Source organism: Lissotriton vulgaris, chromosome 2_1, assembly GCF_964263255.1.
Source record: "Lissotriton vulgaris chromosome 2_1, aLisVul1.2, whole genome shotgun sequence".
NCBI classification, from domain to species: Eukaryota; Metazoa; Chordata; class Amphibia; order Caudata; family Salamandridae; genus Lissotriton; species Lissotriton vulgaris.
The window spans coordinates 1,409,954,680-1,409,978,792 of NC_141687.1; the positions used below are offsets into that span (position 1 = coordinate 1,409,954,680).

The window sequence follows — 24,113 nt, forward strand, 5'->3', positions numbered from 1 at the left end:
TGGACCTAGTGCCCTGGTTGTCTCCAGGATCGCATCCCTGTCCCAGAAGTTAAAGATACGGAGGATAATGGGGCGAGCGGGAGCTCCATGAGGGGGTTTGGGAGCGAGGGAGCGGTGAGCTCGCTCCACAGCAAACCAGGGGGAGAGTTTCTCTTTGGGGATCCAGGACCAGACCTACGCCTCGATGAAGGTGTCAGTTCGTCCCTTCTCCACTCCCTCCGGAAAACCCAGGAGGCGCAGGTTGTTTCTCCGGGCCCTATTTTCTGCGTCCTCTGCCCTTCGATGCAGCTCCGCGGTCTGTTTCTGCAGGCGGGCCACCTGGGATTTGAGAGTGCCCACGTCGTCCTCCACCGTGAAAAGACGAGGCTCCGCCTCTGTAATACGGGCCGTGGCGTTACGGAGGTTTTGCCGAATCAGTGCCACATCAACGTCACCTCACCGATCTTGGTTTCTACCGAGGCCTGTGATGCACTAATAGCCTGCAGGATAGTGGAGAGGCCGCCTCCCGCCGCCCCAGGCGCAGCCGTGGACCCAACCGCTGGATCGCGGTCAGGCTTGGTGTATTGGTCCATTCTTGTTTGGGTGGAGGGAGTGGCGGCCTGAGTAGCGCGGTTTCTGCCCATGGTCCCAAAGAGTCCGGTGAAGGTACTTGACGGGGGTAGAGGGGGGAACGCACCAGCGCCTCCGTCGCCGCCCCCGCCACCTGGTATGGTGGCCGATCCTCTCCCCACTCCCCTACGGTGAAGGGAGGCGGCCACTCTCCAAGGCAACACCGCTCTTCGTGGCAATGGCGGCCTTCGAGGCGGCCTCGGTGGGGCCACAGTCCCAGGGCCCCTCCACAGGCCTCACCTGCAAGGTCCTGGGCCTCCAAGGGAGAGCAAGGGGGACAGGCACACACGTGCGCCGCCCGACACAGCAGCCGATCTCCCCCTCCCCAGTCGTAGTGCACCTCACGGCCCGCAGCTAGTGTGTGAAAAAAGGCCTCTCAGACCTCGAGTTCAAGGCGCACCAGGGAGCCTGCCGGGCCTCTGGAATCGTGGCACTCCGTCCCCCCAGCAGCAAGGCAGGCAAGGAAGTTGGCCCGCGTCACTCCAGGCCCTGCCGCCAGCAGGTGAAAGCCTCCACTACAGGAAGAAGAAAAGTCCTGGGTCAGCCGCCCCCGTCGCGGGTCTCCCAGCACCTATCTCCCCCGCGCCCCCAGGGCAGCAGGGGGTGCAAAGAGTCACTGCAGGCCAGAGGGGGGAGAGGAGCGCTTCAGCAGGGGCATATATTGAGGCCCAATTGGGTGCCCGCGCAGGTCCTAGAGCAAAGCCAGGCCCCAGGGGCGGCCCGACCAGCCCACCGGCACCGCAGCGCACAGACCTGCTGTCCGCTGCGGCCTCAGTCCCACCGGTCCGCGTCACCGCCGCCCGACACGGCCGCTGAAGGGTTCAGAGGGGGAAGGAGGCCCACTCAACAAAACCCCCGCCTCCTCACCTCCTCCGACCAGGCACCGCCGTAGTCTCTCCGGCGGCCCACGCCACCCAGGGCCCGGCGACTGCTCCTTCCCAGCAAGGCGGCAAGATCCGGACCCGTCTTCCCTGGCTATCCAAGGCCCAGACGCGGCGCTGCAATCGGGAAGCGTCACACCCGGCGCCGCTCAGCCGCAACCTCATCTGGACGTCTCCGCCGCTGGTAAGCCACGGGCGCCGCTCCGATCCTCAAGCGCCTCCACTGCACCCCGGAGCCGGCCCACATTCCTCCGCAGGCACCGGGGCAGAAGGTCTGTCCGCGTGTCCAGGCCACCGCCGAGAGGGCTTCAGGGGGGGCAAAGCGGATGAGAAGCCGTCTGGGCTCCCAGCCGAGAGATCAGGCCCAGAGAGACACCATTTTGAAGGGGGAAGGACACCCAGAGCAGAGGGCAGGCGAAGACGGCACGGGCATCAGGCAGGTCACCAGAACGATCGAGGTAGGGTGCAGGATGCGTCCCCGAGACTTTGGGGCATCGATGGCTGGAAATAGTGGGCCGATGCAAGGCGGATGACGGAGGGGGTCCGGAGCACTCTTAGAGTGCGACCGCCATCTTGACACCTCAAGCCACGCCCCCCGAATACGGCAGATTTTTAATCAAACTTTTGGGATGAAAGCTTGTATATGCTAGAGCATTGTTCCGGTCAGTTGGTTTACTTTATACAGGGCAAGTTTCACGAGTATTGAGTTGTATAACAGCAGTCACATTTCAACTACAAGGATTCCTTTTAGTTTAATTTGGACACCGGGTGTCTATACACGTAATCTATCACCATTTATTGCGGCTTCTCAAGTAACTTTTTTCCTCTCTAAGTAACCGAATTACTAACATTCATTGTAACGTGCTGGGCAGGTAATGGTGTTTAGCACTACTGGACATACCAGAGTTTCACGAGTCGGCATACAGACTGAGAAACACGGTTGACTGGGCAATGTTGCTTTTGTGTACTTATTGATATTTTGCTGATAAGCTTATAAGAGTATTTTTTACTTTATAGGTTGGCCCCTGAGGAAGGGACTGCAACGTCCCGCAGTGCATCGGGCATTCATAAGATTGTTGTGCGATAAAGATAATGCATTGTAAAGTTCACAGTAGTATTGTTAATACAACAATTGCAAATTGAACAATGATCATGTAAAGTTCATGTTTTTGATATGTTTATGATGAAGTCAAAGATAAGTCAAATAATAATTTGATTTGTGAACACATAGTTTAGCGTTAGACATTATTATTATTTTGAGAAGGAAACGTTAGTACTCAAAAGTCAGGGTTTGTTAATAACCCAGTGAACAGTGCACAGCGCATACAAGCCTCCAAACTTGTAATTCTTTATTTTTTCATAAAAAGAAGGACAGATTGTGTAAGAGAAAGTAAATAGAACTTGTAGAGGCTACTGAATGTATTAATGTCACAAGATCTGGGTTTAATCCATCACCGTTCTTTAGCCCACTCCGCCACCCCAGTTCAGACATGGCTATATGCAAATCAGTCTGACCCGGTGCCTCATGGGAACAGTCCAGCCCGAACTGCCAAGCCATGAAACAAGCTTTTGACTGGGTGTGAGTGTTTGATTGATTCAGATGCTCCGTCCATCACCACCCCCTTTTGTACCGCTTTTGGCCGCCATAAGTGTGGCAGGGTATGCTCAGACGTGAGTCCCTTGCTCACTTTGCCACTGAATTCAAGCAAGCCAGGCTGAAGGCGGCTGGAATGCCAGAAACCGGTCCTCGGAAGCTTGTTTCTGGTCCAGGGAAGACATTGCTTGGCAGTTCGGGCTGGACTGTTCCCATGAGGCACAGGGTCAGACTGATTTGCATATAGCCATGTCTGAACTGGGGTGGCAGAGTGGGCTAAAGAACGGTGATGGATTAAACCCAGATCTTTTGACTGGGTGTGAGTGTTTGATTGATTCAGATGCTCCGTCCATCACCACCCCCTTTTGTACCACTGTTTATATGAAAGCAAGTGCATTTCTAAGGTTTGCTTTTATGCAGAAAAACACAAGACAGTGGTCTTATTATTAAAAGAATATAGAGTCTCATTAGCCCATCGCCTGTCTTGGTTTTGCTTATAAAAACTTTCAACTGGATAAATATTTGGGTAGTTTTGTGTGTTGTATGATACCTTGCGGCTTCTGCTAAGCACTGGTCTGACAAATTAACATTGTAATAATTGAGGTTTGGAATTTTGATTGATTAGGTGTTGTCTTTGGAAGCTCAATCATTGGATATGTGTTGAACGAGTCTGAAGGGTGATCAAGCTGCAGCAGTGGCCTCGAATTGGAGGTGCCTGTTCCTCTGCTGAAGGGATGGGTTTCAGCCCAGGCCGCTCTAAGGCAATGGTGTGTTAAATGTTTTCTCTTGAGAATCTGAGAACCTTTTGAAAGAAGGTAACTATATGAATTCATCACTGTGTAACAAATAACACTGCCTGCCTGTCAAAGAGACAAGGAGAGCAGAGTGGCACCGCAAAAGAGCTGACGCCAGACAGTAGGTAAGAAACCAGTAGGGTGACTGAATTAGAAATCAGTGGGGTAATGGGAGAGGTTTTCAGTCTTCCAAAGAAAGACCGGGATAGAAGGGATGTGCTCCCCTGCCATCATGCAATGTTCTTTAGAGGGATGCCTCATGCTCCCTTTCTGATGAGATGCTTGAAGGGCGGGTATATATTGGGGGGTCCACCATTAGGCACCTTCTCATGCTTTTGAAGCATGGAGGCATGCAGGCTTAAGGGAATGTCCTTACCTGGGCGTAGGACGGCGCCAAAATTTCAGTTTTTTAAAATTGAAACCTTTTCATCCATGAGCTATAGGATGACATCGCCTTGATCCTGACTGTGTCTTTTTGTTTTTGCAAGCGCTTCCTAAATGGCAACTACATTAAATTTTGCATTGTACAGCAAATTGCTGCTAATAGCATGGCCCAAAAGCACTGTACCTTCTTTGTCTGCTTTTCCAGAGCCTGTTTGTGGGCCATATTGTTAAAACATATTGTTATACCTTGGGCTATTTTGAAGAGTTAAGTGTCATACCCGAGGTTTCACTGTGCCTACACATGTTTGTGAGACAGAATAGTGTTATATTGACAGGGTAGCTCTTTATTAACACATACATCCACTGGATTCAGTGGATTCTACTATCGCTTATGCTTCTGGTACACAATGAATGATTGGTACTGCTGATTTAAGTTGTCTCTTTCTCCCACTTGTGGGGAAGTCAGCGGTTCATCTAAAGTAGCAAAGTGGTGGTGGAATTGACAGCCATCTTTATTTGTTTTTGAAAAAAACAGTGATGTGTTGTGCTGGGAATGCATACAATAGGGAGCAATTTGCTCGCTCCTTTGTAAACACCTTTTTATAGATGGCTCATTGGTCTGTTTCCCTCTTCTCATTTTCAGTTCAGAATTTGGGACGTCCTTTCTGGCTGACGCTGGCGCCAATGTACATCTGGATTCTGATATTCTTTACCCGGCCCCACAAGGAAGAGAGGTTCCTCTTCCCCATCTACCCCCTCATCTGTCTGTGTGGGGCGGTGGGACTCTCGGCACTGCAGGTAAGGTTCTCCCTCTATTCAAAGAAGAAATACTGCCTCCTGCTAGTTTGTGGTGAAAACAGATTGCTTTGAAAATTAAGTCGCATATTAACTACATTATGAAATTATAGGCCTAGTGTGTAAAGCATTTTTGCAGTCACTAAGCCTGGGAGTCAAAAAATCACAGCCTTCACAACCGCCAAGGCATGTTCCAATGTGCTAAAGGTGCATTGCAAATGTTTAATGGCTTTCTCATTCGCTTTGTGCATTATTAGGTCGAGGACTGCGTCGCACTGCATAGCAGTGTGGGTGGAGCTCCGAGATTTAATGTTTCTTAGTAGGGGGCTTGAACCCGCCCCTGTTCTCCATTGGCTGGCTTCCTAAACGGAGGCCAGCCATTGGAAGAGAGGTGCGTCACCCTGTTCAAGCCCCGTCTTTTTCGGATTGAGGGGTGTGTTTTTTAGTTTCTTTCTCTTTTTTTTCTCATTGGCTGAGAGAAAGAAAAACACGCACCTCAATCCAGAAAATTACGGGCGTTTCTCCGAGCTATTTCTGAATGACCTTGGAGAAACATGGTGGTGAGGAGCGCTCCTCACTTGCCTTCCGATCTCCGGAAGGCAAGAGAGGAGCGCTCTACACCACCATCAGGGGGGCGAGTGCTTGTTTTGATTAGTGAAAAAACAATAAACAGAATGGTCCTATGCCAATATAGGTCAACCTACGGTCTAGCTATTCTTTAACTAGAGCATCTGTGGTAGTAGCAATTACCGTGACATCGGTCCGCTACTTACTCGGACCGCCGATAAATTCAGCTTTACATCAGTCTCCTCACCTCATCATTTGACGAACATTAGGCTGTATTGTTAGCACTTTCGGGTTACAGACCAACCAATCCCACGATTGAACGTATTTTGGGAGTCATCTGGGAGTGGTTGGTAACTGCTAGGCTTGTAAGGTAATCTAGGATTCGCGAGCCAGGGCCACACCAGCCAATCGTAGTGAGCCAATCGGAATTCCGAAGTGTTGATTGGCTGTGGAGGCGACGCGTGCTTTTGTGGTTATACAGGCTGCGGGTGATAATAAGCGTGTCAGCCGCGGAAGGGTTTTAGTTGTACCTCTGCTCGAGGTAAGTTGTCCTTGAAACGGACAACTTGTTTCGAGTGGGTGAGGCAAGGATAGGCGGCTGCTGTTCTGGATATGAGGGGACTCAGGGGAGGGAGAGAAAGCAAAGCGGAGTAGCGCTGCAGGATTTGTGAGTGAGCGGTTGTTGGGATTCTGGGGCGTTTATGACATAGTCTTAGAAGTCCTTTGCCCATTTTTGGGGAGGGTAAGAACTTGGGTGACTTTCATACGTGATGCTGTCGGGACTCGGTAAGGTACCGGGTGATAGTTTAAGGAACACCTTTTATAGCTGGGGTGACCGCCTATCGTATTTTGTTCGGGCACTCTAGGGATCATGGTACTGTGCCCTTGTAGGTTAAAAGGGCCCATACGGGTGCCGTTGTGTATCAGGATAGGAGGCTGACACTATGCTTGAATCTCATTAGCAGCCGGTAATAAAGTACGCTCCGCCTCTTTGCTCTCTTCCTCCATTGTACGATGCTGCGCGCAGCCCTGCCCAGGGGCGCCGGGGAGGCTTGATCGGCAGCCGGCTGGGCAGCGGCCCCCGAGTCCCATGGAGCTGCTGCTGCCCGAGGCGTGAGGAGCCGCCCGTCCGTCCGGCCCCATGCTCTACGCTCAGGTGCAGGCTGCATGTGGTAAGTTTGGCTCGTCATCCCTTTTTTATATGACACAAACTCGCGTGGAGGGAGGGCTTGGGGGGAGATGTCAACATGTTTTATGTCTGTGTGCTCCTGTGCTGCTCGTGACCGTCCTGTCTGTCTGTAGGCAGCAGGGATCGCGATCCGCCGATACACCGACCCAGGGAGATAACGTTTTAGTCCAGAAGTGCAAGTCACAGAAGCCCGTTGTTTTTATGGTTTTCAAATTACTATGGAGAATATTCACTCCGAAATGTACAGTCTCCTCATCGAAACCTACATTAAGGATTCCAAAGAAAGGGAGTTTCTCTTCAACGCCAGTGAAACCCTACCTTGTGTCAAAAAGAAGGCCGACTGAGCTATGCACTGGATTGGAGACAGACCCTCCAATCCCACCCTCCAACTCCACCCTCCAACTCCACCCTCCAACTCCACCCTCCAACTCAAACTCCACCCTCCAACTCCACCCTCCAACTCCACCCTCCCCCCTCCAACTCCACCCTTCAACTCCACCCTACCCCTCCAACTCCACCCTCCAAATCCACCTTCTAACTCCACCCTCCAACTCCACCCTCCAACTCCACCCTCCAACTCCACCCTCCAACTCCAACCTCCAACTCCAACCTCCAACTCCAACCTCCAACTCCACCCTCCAACTCCACCCTCCAACTCAAACTCCACCCTCCAACTCACACCCCACCATCCAACTCAAACTCCACCCTCCAACTCCAACATCCAACTCCACCCTCCAACTCCACCCTCCACCACTCGCTATTACTCACTCTACTATTCACTCTCTAGTACTCTCTACTCACACTGTACTAATCACTCTACTATCTACTACTCACTATCTACAACTCTACTAACTCTATACTACTCGCTCTACTACTCTACTCACCACTACTCTCTACTTCTCTACTTCTCTACTACTCATTCTCTACTACTCACTCTCTACTACTCTCTACTCTCAAATCACTATACTACTCACTCTATCTACTACTAACTAGCATGCACGCATTATTAGTTTGAAGGTGTCATTCCATACCACCTACTAAATCATGAGTCTTCAACCAGGGTAAAACTTGACACTTATTTTAACAGCTACAGAGGAACCACTGTGCTCTGAATAAATGATCAAATATGTCCTATGTTTAGTCTGACTTTCAAGGTGAAGTAAAGGTGAAAAATCATGATTTTCTTTTGGCGGATAATGTGATAGAACATCAGATACATGAAATGTTACATTTCACCCCACAAGCACAATCTAGGTTATATGGCTTAAGCACGAGCATGGATTAGTGTTCAGTCTGTGTTTAACACAGATTGTTTTTGACCACAGCTTTCTGATGTAAGCCCTAACGACATGTGCTTATAGGCCTATACTTCTGTTCTTAAATGTGGAAGTTCTCAGCATGCCAGCTGGTCTACCTCCTACTTCTTCAGGTCTCAGCAACAGCAGGTATGCTCCTCATTCCTGAAGTACGTTTCTTACTTACTCTGTGTTGGTACCTCAAAGTAAAAAGGTGACATTTCAAACCGAATACATTGGCCAGGTTCTATGCAGAAATTATGGCAATTGTGGATTAACATGCTAACCACTCCAATTGAAAGTTGTTCTCAAACATTTGGGGCATCCAACCTGCAGCTTTCCTTTCACACTCGAGAGCAAGGAGGGGGGCCAGTCATCACTGGCTACACCAGTTTTACCTGGTAGCACCAGTAGGCATTCTTCTGGGATACCATGGGTGCCCTTTTGAGACCTACTTTAATATTTGGGCCCATAATTAGATCTTGCTTTAACCATGAACTATTGCGTTTATTACTATGTTGTCTCTCTCCTTGACTGTGAGAGACCGCATTCTGCTTTTTCACAAGGAGCATATCGATCAGCACACAAAGTATGTTTTGTTCAGTGCTAGGAACTATTTTGTGGCAATGTGTGCTTGTTGAGACCAATACCAACTTTTGCTTTTGCCAATGTTTGTTATAATTGTTAGGGATCCGGCACCTCCCAAACCAATAAGGTTTTATAGAAACAATACCAAAATTAGTCACACATTGACAAAACCAAAAGGCTGACCACCATTTTCAGACCTGCTGGCTTTGCCAATGCTTGTTTATTTTTGTTTTTTATTATCTTATTGAAACTGGCTGTGCTTGCTCTCCTGCCCCCTGGCTGTGCTTGCTCTCCTGCCCCCTGGCTGTGCATGCTCCCCTGCCCCCTGGTTGGGCTTGCTCTCCTGCCCTCCTGGTTGTGCTTGCTCTCCTGCCCCCCTGGTTGTGCTTGCTCTCCTGCTCCCCTGGTTGTGCTTGCTCCTCTGCCCCCCATGGCTGTGCTTGCTCTCCTGCCCCCCCCTGGTTGTGCTTGCTCTCCTGCCTCCGTGGTTGTGCTTGCTCCTCTGCCCCCCCTCGCTGTGCTTTCTCCCCTGCCCCCTCGCTGTGCTTGCTTCCCTGCCCCCTCGCTGTGCTTGCTCCCCTGCCCCCTCGCTGTGCTTGCTCCCCTGCCCCCGGGTTGTGCTTGCTCTCCTGCCCCCTGGTTGTGCTTGCTCTCCTGCCGCATGGTTGTGCTTGCTCTCCTGCCCCCTGGCTGTGCTTGCTCTCCTGCCCCCTGGCTGTGCTTGCTCTCCTGCCCCCTGGCTGTGCTTGCTCTCCTGCCCCCTCTTTCCTTGTGCTTGCTCTCCTGCCCCCTGCCCCCTCGTTAGTTGTGCTTGCTCTCCTGCCCCCTCGTTTGTTGTGCTTGCTCTCCTGCCCCTGCCCCCTCGCTGCTTGTGCTTGCTCTCCTGCCCCTGCACCCTCGTTGCTTGTGCTTGCTCTCTTGCCCCTGCCCCCTCGTTGCTTGTGCTTGCTCTCCTGCCCCCTCGTTCGTTGTGCTTGCTCTCCTGCCCCTGCGTGTGGGTGCTTATGCAATAGTTCTCGCATATGCAAACGATTAAGCTATTGGCAATGTAAATGACAGTGCCATTTATTTATGATTTGAAAACATTAATTAAAAAAAATGTCATGAGCAATGCCAATAGCTCTACCTTTAATAATGCAGAGACCATTGCATTGTAAATGCTTGTTTCTGTTTGTAAAGAATCTGGGACTCCAAAAAGGTGACCTCCTGTCCCTTCTTCTGGATTGCAGTGCAGTGAAACAACGGTTATCGACTACAATAAAAAATAAATCGGCGAATTCACTGATGGGGTTCTGCTATTCCTTGCAGACCTCAATCCCTGCATTTTAAGGCACTTGAGGTTGCAAATAAAATCCCTGCTCATTAATATTAATTGAGCTGGAATCCTGCAAATCCGACCTCCAGCCTTAATCCATCGTAACTCATAAATTTGCAGTGCACATTCAGCAAAGAAGGGCATCTGTTTTGCGACCCAAGATTAGTGTTTCAGGCTATTTAATTACATACACACCTTCATGTTTTTATTTGTGTTTATATGTTTAATTTAGTTATTTTCCTTTTGAAGAGAGCATGGTATTTATAGTCCTCTTTCTTCACCAAATGTGTAACTTTTAGATATATAGTTTGTAACCCTTGTGCTGTGTCTACAAACTTCAGCATCCGGTATGTACTCAGTTTTCTGGATCACAACGCAAAAATCAGGGGTCTAACGCAAAAATCAGGAGTCTCTTGCCTCTTAAAAGGGGACTGTATTTCTCCATCGAATGGTACTTGTGTTACGGGCCATAAATGGTTGTTAATTTGAATGGGATTTAAACCTGTGACGTAGGTGTCATCGTCCGCACCAGAAGTGACATTCACTGTCCTTATAGATGCACTCCATAGGGGTGCTGACATCCGTTATTGTCTTTCTCCCAAAACGGGGGTCTGGCTTTCTGCTCGTTTTTGGTCTGATCCGGCGACAATCACGGTCGGACGTAGATGGGAGGGGCCATACTTTTTGGAGCTGAATTCATCAACCAGAGGATCCCCACTAAATTCAATAGATGTTTTCAGAAGAATTGTGCAGCCAACACAAAGGCTGGACACCAAGGCGTCCTTGTGATCCAGGGCAGGACCCCGGAAAGAACCGCAAGAAGGTTCCTAAACAAACCACAAGCATCACACAATGAAATAGGAGGTGTCCTTAACAGAAATTTGACACACTACCTGGGAAAACCGACAGAAATCAACAGAGGTGCACTCAGTACTCTACACTGTTATCTGATAATCCAATCTAACCATAATAGTCAAAAGGGTGCTACACTACAAATTGTGTTGGCTACACAATATGTGAAAACTAGAACAAGATGTAGACAGCGGCCTACATGCAGTGTGCACTGTTCCAGGAGAAATAATTCTCAGTTATAAAAGTAACAAACTCAATAATTGAATTGAATTTACAAAATAATCTCAATGAATTCAAATTCTTTTATATATTTAAAGTGTTTTTCACTTCTCAAAATAAAACTGAGTTGCACGATGTGATCCCTGAATACTTTACCCTAAACGCGGGCTCGGTGACGCAATATGCAGTATTATGGGATGCCTTTAAGGCGTATTTCTGTAGTAGGGGATCTCTGTGTATAGTCATAATCTAGTGAATAGTCCCGCCCATGTGCGTGGACCCCGGAGCAATCAAAAATAATCTCTTAAAGTGTCGAAAAAAAAAATGCAGAACTGCACAGACACTTAAGAGAGAATTTAAAGACACATAATACAGCCTATAAACAGGCTACACTGTCCAGTACTTCAACTAGAAATTCCACCAAAAATCCACAAACAGCAAAGCCTGTCCAGATTTCCCTTGCCTTCAGCAAAAACCCTCTGGAATGATAGAGAGGAAGACATGGACAGACAAGCCCCATAGGCTGCCATTATGTGGCTCAAAACAGGATACTGTGCCTTTAAGAGAACTTTCCAGAACTTCACAGTATCCCAGAATGCACTGCAGGTCCCTTTTACTTTCAGTTCTTTTTTCCGGCTCCTGCTAGCAGGACCCTGGAGCATTGATCTCTCCCTTGTTAGGGTTTTTGGTGATTGTTTCACTGTTTTTCCTCAAGTTAAGTGCTTTATTCTACTTTGGTGCCTTTCTCCTTGGTTCTTGCACTCTGTTTTTTGTCGAATATGCCTGCTTTATTCGATAAATGCCGGAGTGCTCCAGGAAGGAGGCCAAATCGGATCCCCATGAGATGTGTATCCTCTGCCTTCCTTCTTCACATATCCCTGAGGAGTGTGTGATATGTCAAGGCTTCTCTGGCAGGACCCTGAAGGACAGGAAGAAGATCAGACTTCAGGGCCTCGAGGAAAGAAGATTGAAGGCACAAGGTGGGTCTGGAGGGGCTTCTTCTGCCCATGCTGAGGCCTCTGGGGGGCTCCCCAGGGGCAGGAAGGCCAGCAAGCGCCACCATTCTCCGCCTGGGTCCTTTGTGCCCACTACGGCGTAGAGAGGGATGACTACGGTCTGCTCCCCGTCGTCGGAAACTAAACGACGTTGACGCTCGGCGTCGAGGGATGTTACTAGACCTTCGAAGTCCCCGTTGACTGTTTCTTCGTCGTCCTCGTCGACGTCGGCGTCGAGCTTTCGACTTCGACAGGCCCGGCGTCGGCGCTCGCCGTCGAGGCGACACCGCCGTTCGCCGTCGGCGAAGACGAGGCGTTCGGCGTCGAGGGAGTCCTCGTCGTCAAGGTCGCCGTCGAGGCACAGGTCGCCGTCGAAGCACGGGTCAACGTCGAGGCCCAGGTCGCCGTCGAAACCCCGATCGCCGTTGAGGCATGGCAGATCGCAGTCGAGGCATGGAAGATCGCCGCCAAGGCATGGAAGATCGCCATTGAGGCGCAGACGGTCGCCGTCGAGGCGCAGACGGTCGCCGTCGAGGCGCCGAAGAACGACGTCGAGGCGTCGTCGTTCGCCGTCGAGGCGCCGACGATCGCCGTCAAGGCGCAGAAGGTCGCCGTCGAGGCGTAGAAGATCGCAGTCGAGGCGAAAGCGTTCGCCGCCGAAGAAGAGGTGCTCAACATCAGGAGGCCGGCACTCGCCGTCTGGTCGCCGTTCCTCGACGTCGAAGAGAGGTGGAAAGAGGCCTGACGCTGTGGGAAGTTCGCCAACGTCCCAGGCTGGTAGAGGTGGAGGATCACCGGGCTCGGTGTATTCCGAGGTGTATACCCCATCGGGGAAGGTGACTCCCCCTCCTCCGTTACCGAGGGGACTCCCTCTGAGGACCCCTACTCCGCCTCCGTTGCCTCCGCCTCACCCTGGACCAGGGTTGCCAGTGAAGCCGCCTCCAGTTCCACCGAGGTCTACGCTTAAACCGAAGGCTCCGTCCAGGCCCAAGTCACCCGCTCCGGTGGACCCGGTTGACCGCCCTCGGCTGAGGAGGTCACGTTCACGCTCCGGACGGAGAGGAAGATCGAGGAGTCGTCATAGATCCTCCACCAGATCAAGGCGTCGCCATAGGAGGCGGGGGTCGAGGTCCCGAACGGACTCTTTCAGGACCCGTTCCTACTCCCCGACCTTGTCGGACTCCCCAGAGACCAGGGTTTCCTCCAGTGGATGACATTGCCACTTTCCAGGAGGTCCTCCTGCGGGGGGCTGCGAAGTTGGGTATCGCTGTGACGGCTCCTACAACTTCAACTTCAGTGATATTTGAGACACTCCACAAGAGGCATCTGTCTCGCCCTTTGCTTCCGCTAGTACCTGGATTGAAGGAACCCGCAGAGGAGCTGTTCCTCACACCGGCTGTGGTGAAGGCCGCTCCATCCCGACTTCTAAAGAAGTACAGTGCCCCGGATACGGACCCTGCCTTTCTGAGAGTTGATCCGGTACCGGATTCGGTGATAGTGACGGCGGCCAGGAAGCTACACTCTACCTCCCCGTCCTCCACCATGCCTCCAGATAAAGAGAGTAGATGGATCGACTCAGCTGGACGGAAGGCGTGTGGGACCGCTTCCACAGCCATGAAGGCGTCCAGTGATACAGCTCTGCTGGGGCGTTATGACCGGGCTCTGTGGGACTCCCTGCAACAGTTTGTGGAACTGCTACCGAGAGACAAGAGGGAGGACTTCCAGGAGATCCTCAAGGAAGGGACGCTGGTGTCCACTCAGGTCATCAGCGCAGCTGCGGATGTCTCCTTGTTGGCTGCCCATGGTTACTGCCATGGAATCAATCAGCGACGACATGCCTGGCTCCGGCTCACGTCACTCAAGCTGGAGGCCCAGCAGCGGGTGGCCAACCTGCCTTTTTCTGGGGATACTTTGTTCGGAAAACACGCTGATGATGAGATGGCCCGCATGAAGGCGGAGGCGGAGACCCTTACGGCTGTGGGCTTGGAGAAGCCCAAAGAGAAGAAATCCTTCAGGCCTTTCCAGAGGCGCTACGGCGCACAAGGTAGAGGACGGGGGCAGTCTTCGGGACAGCAGCAGCAACAACAGCAGCAGTTCCGGAGACCCTTCTAGAAACGACAGAAGGGTAGAGGGGGACAGCAGTCCTCTACCGCGAACAAGGGCCCAGCTGGGTCTCGACCCTGAGCGGTTACTTCCCCTTCATCCGTTACCCGCTCCGGTGGGGGGAAGCGTTCAATTTTTTCTGGCAGAGTTGAAAAAAATTACTCAGTACAAGTGGGTGCTGAATATTGTTTGCAATGGATACAATCTTCGGTTCATCAGCCCTCCTCCAGCGATCCCTCCAGTCAGCTCGCAGTATCAACTGCGCGAGCTCCAGGCGGAGGCCGATATCCTGTTAAGGAAAAGGGCGATAGAAGACGTACCTCTGTCTCAAAGAGTAAGAGGTCTGTACTCCCGGTTCTTCCTGGTTCGCAAGAAGGACAAGAACGAGTTCAGGCCCATTCTGGACTTGCGGCAGGCAAACAGGTGGATTCGCAGAGAAAAGTTTTGCATGCTGTCGTTGCATCAGATTTTTCCTCAGTTGCAACAGGGGGACTGGCTTTGTGCCATAGACCTACAGGATGCGTACTTCCACGTTCCCATCGCGTACAAACACAGGAAGTTTCTGCGATTTCAAGTCGGCACCAACCACTATCAATACACAGTGCTGCCATTCGGGCTGAAATCTGCGCCCAGAACATTCTCGAAGTGCATGGCAGTGGTAGCGGCACACCTCAGGAAGAACAAGGTGTTTGTCTACCCGTACCTGGACAATTGGTTGATGAAGGCCTCCTCCTTCTCGGAAGCTCAAGCAGACTTTCAGAAGACATGCGTTCTCTTGAACAAGTTGGGGTTGCACATCAACATGTCCAAGTCTGTCCCGATCCCGGTCCAGTGCATTCAGTACTTAGGAACCACCATCAATACGCTATCAGCAAGCGTGTCTCCTTCGGAGGAGCGACGGCGATCGATCCTTCGGAAGGCTCAGGCTCTTATGACCGCTCCATCTACAACAGTGAGGACGGTATCTTCTCTACTGGGGTCGATGGCCTCTTGTATCTTCCTCACTCCTCATGCACGACTACACATGAGACCTCTGCAGGAGTGCTTGGAGGACCAATGGGACCAGAGGAAAGGATCTTGGGACGACAAGATACGACTGTCTCTGCATGCTCTTCAGTCTCTGAAGTGGTGGTGTTCAGCGGAGAATCTCCTCGGAGGGGTTCCCTTCCACAAGGACATTCCTACTCAGACTATCGTGACGGATGCTTCTCTCCACGGCTGGGGAGCGCCTTCGGGAGACTTACAGATTCAAGGAACGTGGTCTCCGATGGAGTCCACGTATCACATCAATCTCCTGGAACTCAGAGCTGTTCACTTGGCGCTGAAGGCCTTTCATCCGTCCTTCCAGACCAACTCTCTGCTTGTACAGACGGACAATACGACCACGATGTATTACCTCAACAAGCAGGGGGGGTCGAGATCGCGCACCCTGTCTCGGGATGCGCAGACGATCTGGCACTGGCTTCTGGCCAGAGGATTGAAGATAACAGCTACCCATCTACCAGGTGTGCAGAATGTTCAGGCAGACGCACTGAGCAGACTGATTCAGGAAAACCACGAATGGGTCATAAACGACGACGTACTAGGAGAAGTCTTCGAAAGGTGGGGGACCCCAGACGTAGATCTGTTCGCCACCGCCGAAAACAGCAAATGCAGAGACTTCGCCTCCAGGTACTACCAGCATGGGACGCTGGAGAATGCACTCTGAATCAACTAGTCGAACAGCTTTGTTTACGCTTTTCCGCCCATTCCCCTGATTCCAACGGTGCTCATCAAGCTGTCCCGGTCCAGGGCACGGATGATCCTGATTGCCCCAGAATGGCCCAGGCAGTGGTGGTTCACGGACCTTCTACACCGGTCTCTCCTTCCGCACATACGGCTGCCGTGCAGGCCGGACCTTCTCACGAAGTTCGGGGGGCAGATGTTGCACCCCAACCTCTCGTCCTTGAGTTTGGCGGCATGGCTCCTGAGTTAGTGCAATATGGCCATTTGAATCTGCCCGAAGATTTCATGGACATACTGAAGGAGTCTAAGCGACCTTCCACCCGGACATCTTATGCTTACAAGTGGAAGAGGTTTTGTGTCTGGTGTGTGTCCAAGAACTTTGACCCTACGACGTGCAAGGAAGATGTCATCCTTCCTTATCTTCTACATTTGGCACGGTCTGGCCTTAATGTTCATTCCATTAAGGTTCATCTCGCTGCATTGACTGCCTACAGGAAAAGCCCTTCACAGACTTCCTTCTTCCAGATCCCTGTGATAAAAGATTTTTTTGGAAGGCTTGAAGAAAGTGTTCCCTCCTGTCAGGCTTCCTTCGCCTTCATGGGAATTGAATGTGGTGCTGTCCAGATTGATGAAGGAGCCTTTTGAACTCATTCATAAGGCTTCGTTGCAGCACCTGTCCTGGAAGGCGGCGTTCCTCGTGGCCATTACATCGGCCCGCAGGGTGAGTGAAATTCAGGCGTTGTGTTGCCAAGAACCTTATACTGTATTTCATGCTGCTAAGGTTGTTATGCGTACTCACCCTAAATTTCTTCCCAAGGTTATTTCTGATTTTCATGTCAACCAGACTATAACTTTGCCTACGTTTTTTCAGAACCCTTCATCTCCAGCGGAAAGGTCTTTACATTCCCTGGATGTTAGGAGGGTGTTGAAATTTTATCTGGATAAGACCAAAGGTATTCGTAGGTCAAACCAATTGTTTATCAATTATGGATCGGTCAGGACGGGTCTTGCGACCTCTAAGCAGTCCATCTCTAGGTGGATTGTGTCCTGCATACAACTGTGTTAACAGAAAGCTAATAAGACCTTAGGAGGTAAGCCTAAGGCTCATTCCACCAGGGGCAAAGCTGCCACGACGGCTTTGCTCCGTAATGTTCCTATTGCAGAAAACTGCAAGGCCGCCACCTGGAAGTCGGTTCATACCTTTGCTAAGCATTACTGTCTGGACACTGATGCCAGGGCAGATGCTCAGGTTGGACAGGCTTCGCTGCGGAATGTGTTCGCACAATAGTGGTGTTGATTTCTTTTCTCCACCGCCGCTTCGGTGTGGGGATGGGCTTGCCATTCTATTCACTAGATTATGACTATACACAGAGATCCCCTACTACAGAAGGAGTAGTTTCTGTCCTGTAACTCCAGTTCTGTAGTAGGGGTATCTCTGTTATAGTCATAAGCGCCCGCCCTCCTCCCCGGTGGAGAGATATTCATGTACGGAATGCTACAGGCCTGGCGTGTTACGCTTTCAAAAAGAACTGAAAGTAAAAGGGACCTGCAGTGCATTCTGGGATACTGTGAAGTTCTGGAAAGTTCTCTTAAAGGCACAGTATCCTGTTTTGAGCCACATAATGGCAGCCTATGGGGCTTGTCTGTCCATGTCTTCCTCTCTCTCATTCCAGAGGGTTTTTGCTGAAGGCAAGGGAAATCTGGACAGGCTTTGCTGTTTGTGGATTTTTGGTGGAATTTCTATTTGAAGTACTGGACAGTGTAGCCTGTGTATAGGCTGCATTATATGTCTTTAAATTCTCTCTTTTTTTTTTTTTTAATTTTTGGAAAACCTTTATTTTCAAATCAGTGCACACAGCTATTTAGCCTTACATCCCGGAGGCTAGGCAGCATATTATCGGTCAATCGGCTAGTGTACAATGAGCATATTACCAAATCGTACAAAGGTTTTTTTAAAACTTTTTTGAAAAATAACTAAGATGAAAAGGGGGAAAAGCACCAAACTAGTGCTAGGAAACAAGGCAATTAAACATTTGTGTAACCGAGCCCGATCATAGGAAAAGCTAGGCCCAATAACATAAAAACAATGTGAACAGCACCAATTGCAAGACCATGGAGGGGGGAGGATACAGGATACATCAGCTAATAGGACGTACGTTGGAGCCATAGGCTACGGGGACATTCGTTCTTCCAGGGGGGCGGTGTCAGGCGGCAGGCAAATATCACCCCTATACTCGTTCCAGGCCCCCCATATCTTTTGCCACTTTTTGGGTTTACCCCTGGCCATGTACACCGTCTTTTCTCGGAACATGCACCAATCCATGTTGGCCTTCCACTGTACCACCTTTGGGGCTGTAACAGCACCCCACATCTGAGCAATATCTCGTTTCGCGACCATGTTCCCCAAGGTGACCCATTGTGTTTGTGCACTATTATAATCAGTAGGACCCCACACATTCAGGAGGCAGCGCCGGGCCTCTGCCATCACATCTACCCCAGTCACCTCGCTCATGATCATATGTACACGCCTCCAGTAGGAGGCGACCACCTGGCACTCCCAGATAATATGCATGAAGGTGGCCAATGCACCACATCCACGCCTGCAGAGGCCGTCCACTGAATGACCCATGTGTATCAGCCTGGGACCCGTCACGTACACTCTATGGAGAATCTTTAATTGAACCAGCCGCAACCTGGCCGGGATCGCCACCTCCTTGGGAGAGGACACTGCATATTGCCAGTCTTCATCGTCCAGCTCAATCCCATCACGCACCCACTGGTCTCTCACCCCAAGGAGGAGGTCCGTACGAACATTAATGAGTTTTTTGTATATTAAGGAAATGGCACTGTCCGGCATATGACCGTCCAGCACCCTGTCCTCCAACGCGGAAGACTCAGGGATCTTCTCGCCCTCCGGCATCACTGCCAGAATGGCATGACGCAGTTGGGCGTACCGGAAATATTCAGTTTCACCCAACTGGAACTCTGTCTGTAAGAGTAAAGGACTTTATCTCCCCTTTCACAATCATATCTTCCACCTTGGATATGCCTATCATGTCCCACCTGTCGAATCCCTTCGTGTGCCATAATTTGCCCAGTATTTCAGATTCAAAGAGAGGAGTTGCCATCGTAAGCCTACCCTTCCACCCCTGTGCCTTTGTGATTGCCCGCCATATATGTATAGCTGTCTTCGTCGGCCCGACATCCTACCATCCAGAGATCTCGAGTATAGCGCTCTATGATACTTCCCGTCGTCCAGGAGCCACCGATCCATGGCATAACCTGGGCTTACTGCTGGACCGTAGAGGACGTGATTAAGGGCCGCTAGCTGAGAAGCCCAATAATATCTCCGGATGTCAGGCAACGCTATGCCTCCGTCATACCATGGGAGCGTAAGCTTCGTAATAGCGATGCGTGGCCTGCCATCCCAGAGAAGGGCCCGCTGCAAACCCTCGACCTCCCTAAAGTAACTGGATGGGACCGGATCCTGGGTATTTTGAAGAGCATACAGGAATCTGGGCAGGGACATCATTTTAAACAGTGCCGCACGCCCGGGCAGGGAAAGCGGGAGCTTCCGCCATCCCTCTACGTCACGTCGGAGACGTGCGAGAGGGGGGAGCAAGTTATTCATGTAGCGTACCTTGGGATCCGTTGAGATATAGATCCCCAAGTATTTAAATCCCTCCCGCGCGACCTGTATGTTGTATTCCCTTGGAAGCCGAGGTGTCCCACCTCTCAGCACGTATAGGTGTGACTTCGACCAATTAATAACCAGGCCAGAGTACCGACCATAAAGACGTAGCACATCACACACCACGATGAGTGACTTACAAGGAGAGGTGTGGTATAGCAAGATGTCGTCTGCATACAGCGACACACGGTCCTCGAATCCAGGGGACCAGCGTATTCCGTTGATATCCGGGTGGAGTCGCAGCCACTCCGCCAGCGGTTCAAGCTCCAATGCAAACAACACGGGCGACGGGGCAACCCTGCCTGGTGCCTCTGCGGAGAGCAAAGGATGCAGATACGCGACCATTAACCGTTACGTTGGCAAGCAGGCTAACGTACAGGAGCTTGACCCATCCTATGAATTCCGGACCAAATCCGAACTTCGCCAACACTGCCCACAGATAGTTCCACTCGAGGGAGTCAAACGCCATCGTAGCATCCAAAGACGCCAAGACGGCAGGCTCCCTGAGCGAGTGGACCCTCGCGAGGGCCCCATGTAGTCTCCTGAGGTTAAGGGCAGTGTTGCGGTGTGGAATAAAGCCCGACTGGTCCGGGTGAACCAAGTCGCTAATCGCTCCAACCAAACGGTTGGCAAGCAGTTTAGCCAGAATCTTGGGTTCAGCATTCAACAGAGAGATGGGACGATACGATCGACACAGGTCTCTGGGCTTCCCTTCCTTATGAATGACCACAATGGTGGCCAGTCTCTGGTCCAAGGGAAGCATGCCCGTCTCCCGCTCCTCCAGGAACGTGTTCCGCAGGGGCGGGGAGACGGCATCAGGCTTAATCTTGTAAAGCTCCACTGGTATACCATTGGGGCCGGGCGCTTTGCCAGATCTCAGGGAGCGTATTGCGAGGGCAATCTCATCAGCGGTAATATCCCTATCCATGTCATCCCGCTCCGCTTCCGACAGGCACGGGAGCTCCGCTTCAGCCAAGAGCTCCCCAGAGTCAGTCTCGGACATGTCGGAGACCGAGGTGTAAACGGTCTCGAAATAGTCTGCAAATGCCATGACTATGGCACTCGGGTCGGTGACTGTCACGCCGTCCTCCCCCAGCACCTCCGGGACCACACGGCTGGCTCTCTCTTTTTTATCCAGCCAAGCGATGAGTTTGCCCGCCTTGTCCCCGACATCATAGATCCTACCCTGTTGCTCTCTACCCATGACCTTGGCAGCATCGGTAACAGTAGCTCGATACTCTGACTGTTTAAGTGAGAGAACATGGAGTAGGTCCGGTGTCGGGTCGACTTCCAATTGATAGTCCAGATCTTCAATTTCAGATTCAATCCGCACCACATCCGCATCCCTGCGTCTCCGAACCTCAGCTATAAGGGAGAACGCCTCACCCCTCAAGACCGTCTTAAAGGCCTCCCATAGGGAGATGGCCGATGTAACTGACCCCGAGTTTTCAGAGAAATAAAGCTCAATAGCTTTAGCCATGAGTCCACGAGTCTTGGGGCTGCGGAAGTACCACGGATTAATCGATACCACCCTCTCGGTCGCCACGATGTCGAAGTCAAAGGACACCCAGACTGGAGAATGGTCTGAGATGCCCCTCGCCAGTAGTCGGGCCTCAGAGACTGCCGACGAGTGGGCCGCTAGAGCCAGAACATAATCGATTCTGGAGAGGCTTCCGTGTGCCCCTGAGTGGAATGAGTATTGACTCTGGGTAGGGTGCATGAGCCGCCAGCAGTCAATAAGTCCCATAGTGTCCAGGAAGTCGGGAAGCCAGGATTGCGAACCTCGGAGCTCTCTGGAAGGATGTCTGTCTAGGGTCCCCGAACAAACTGCGTTGAAATCCCCTCCTATAATAAGCAGACCCTCAGGGAGACCTAAAATGACGCCCCCAATGTCCTGAAACGTGTTGTTTTGCAACCCAGGGGGAACATAAACCGAAACCAGAACCAGGGACCGTCCCTCCCATCTTCCCGAGACGGCGACGTACCGCCCCCTCTCATCGGCAACACTAGAATCAATCTCAAATGGGAGAGACGCGCGCACCATGATCCCCGCCCCCCGGGATCTCGAAGAGAACCCCGAGTGCGCCACCATCTTGAAACCCTTCCTGTTAAGTGCTTGGCACGTGTTCCCCACCAAGTGTGTCTCTTGTAGCAAAATAACGTTGGGCATACATCTTTTAAACAGTTGCAAAACCACACCTCTCTTTATGCGATCCCCCAGCCCATTGACATTCCAACACAATACTTTTAGGTTCCTACCCCCCATCGTCGAATTGTGGGCCTTCGTCAGTCCCGGCAGGCATCATAGTTACAGAACCAGAAGAATTACAGTTTTTACATTGCCTTGGAGAAGAGAAAGAGAAAAAAGAGAAAAAAGGAAAAAACATACAACCAACAACCAAACCACCCCCCACCCTGCACCCCTGCATCAGACTAAGTAGCCCCCCCAACTAGCAGTGTGCCTGTCGCCCCAGAAAACTACGCTACAGAAAGACCCTAGAGGAGAATGGAGATCACGCAGGCCCCCCCGCCACCCTCCATAACCAAGTGAAGGATATTCATTATAAAGTGCAAGAATGTGATACCAGTTGCCACCAGCAGTCCCATTGTCCGACAATGTTCCGAAGATAGACTCTACTCCTGTTGCTCAGGGCCTCCCGAGGCGCCCTCCGATTGTTCCTCGCGTTCATCATGTCTCTGCGGCAAAGTGTCCAACCACTCGCTCACCACTTCAGGCAAATCAAAGATTATGGCACGGCCATCATGTTCAATGCGCAGTTTCGCGGGGAACATCATCGAGTACTTCATACCCAGTTCTCTGAGTCGCCTCTTCACCCCCGTGAAGCTTTGTCGCCGCCGCTGTACCGACCGAGTAAAGTCCGGATAGAAGTTTATGTCCGCATTTTGGAACTTGAGCGGCCCGCCTCTTCTTGAAGCCTGCAGGATAGCATCCCGATCCCTGAAGTTAAACAGCCGTGCTATAATAGGCCTCGGCGGGGCACCCACTTTCGGGCGTCCCCCTGGCAGTCTATGAGCTCGTTCCACTGAGAAGAAGCGGCTGAGGCCCGGAGGGGCCAGATGAGTTTGTATCAGGTCTTCCACGAACAGATCAGTGGCTGAGTCTTCTGCCCCTTCTGGTACGCCGATGATTCGGACGTTCTGTCGCCTGGCACGTCCTTCAAAATCATCCAGCCGTCTCGCGAAAAGATTGTTGGCCGATCTCAAGTCTCGGACCTCTGTTTGTAGGTCCGATACATCAGTTGTGAGGCTTGCGGTTTTAATGTCCAACGATTTGACCCTATTGTTGGTCTTACCCAGATCGGCTCTAATCAAGTTGACCTCAATCGCCAGGGTGTCGACTTTATGCGTCAGGACCTCATGTTGTTTATGCATCTCCGTTTTGATGCCCGCAATTGGCTCCCATGACGTCCCGGAGTGTCGGGTCCGACGTGTCTGGCGAGTCGTCCCGATTTGAGTCCTTAGGCCGGGCAGCTGCACCCGGCGAGCTCTTCTGCTGGGCATAGCGATCCATATTGTTCGATTGGGAATACGTAGTTTTCCTACTCCCACGGACCCTCACCTTGTCCGACTCGCTTCTGCCCGCCATGATGGTTTCGGGGACCAGCACAATGGATCACACACCGGGGCCACACCGGCTCTTCGATGTGATTATCGGGCGCCGCGAACACCGTTGCTGCTCAGCACCGTCCCACTCCGCAACTCCGCGTGCTTCGTTGGGCCAGCGGAGTAGTCACTCACACACCACACCTCTTCCGTGCGACAATGTCGCTGTCGTCAACCACCGCACGGGCAGTAGCACGTCCCTGGCACGAATCTTCTACACGGTGTAACTCCACCTAGGAGTGTCGGATTTTGAATCGGACAACGAGTCCCGCCTCAGCAACCGTTCACCCACAATATTCCACTATCGTGGATCAGGATTCTCATCAAGATTTATGTGGAGGATCGGAGGGTCTCCGGAGCTCCGAGCTTACGCGGCCATCTTGCTTGCCCGCGAAGCTCCTCCCGTCCTTTTAAATTCTCTCTTAAGTGTCTGTGCAGTTCTGCATTTTTTTTTTTCAACACTTTAAGAGATTATTTTTGATTGCTCCGGGGTCCACGCACATGGACGGGACTATTCACTAGATTATGACTATAACAGAGATACCCCTACTACAGAACTGGAGTTACAGGACAGAAACTACTCCATCCGCAGCATCTGCATTTCCAAGCACGCAGGATTACTACGCGCGATACGAGGTAGTCTCATCCAACTCAAATCTGAGCTGGCCCACCTAAATAACTCTCCCAACACACTTTACACCTACAATAAATGGGAATCTCTTCTACTGGAGTTCAGAGACCACACCGACAGAGAAGCCTCACTGCTAGGCACGTAGATACGGCGAAGGGGAACGCCCCGGCAGGACACTTGCAAGCCTGAGGCTGGGCACATTACATCTCTGTGGCGACCTGATGGTACTGTTGCAACTGAAAATGCAGACACATTATCAGAA

The 24,113-nt window shown here is 51.4% G+C and overlaps 1 protein-coding gene across 2 annotated transcripts in view; it reads left to right on the forward strand.

Moving 5' to 3' along the window:
- The window catches only part of ALG9 (ALG9 alpha-1,2-mannosyltransferase), an 810,763-nt gene that overhangs the window by 278,254 nt on the left and 508,396 nt on the right, over positions 1-24,113 (forward strand). For both annotated transcript variants that reach the window (XM_086957174.1, XM_086957175.1), the window contains one exon: positions 4,906-5,060. In XM_086957174.1, the coding sequence (XP_086813300.1) occupies positions 4,906-5,060 (155 nt within the window). The remainder of the gene's footprint in view (positions 1-4,905; positions 5,061-24,113) is intronic.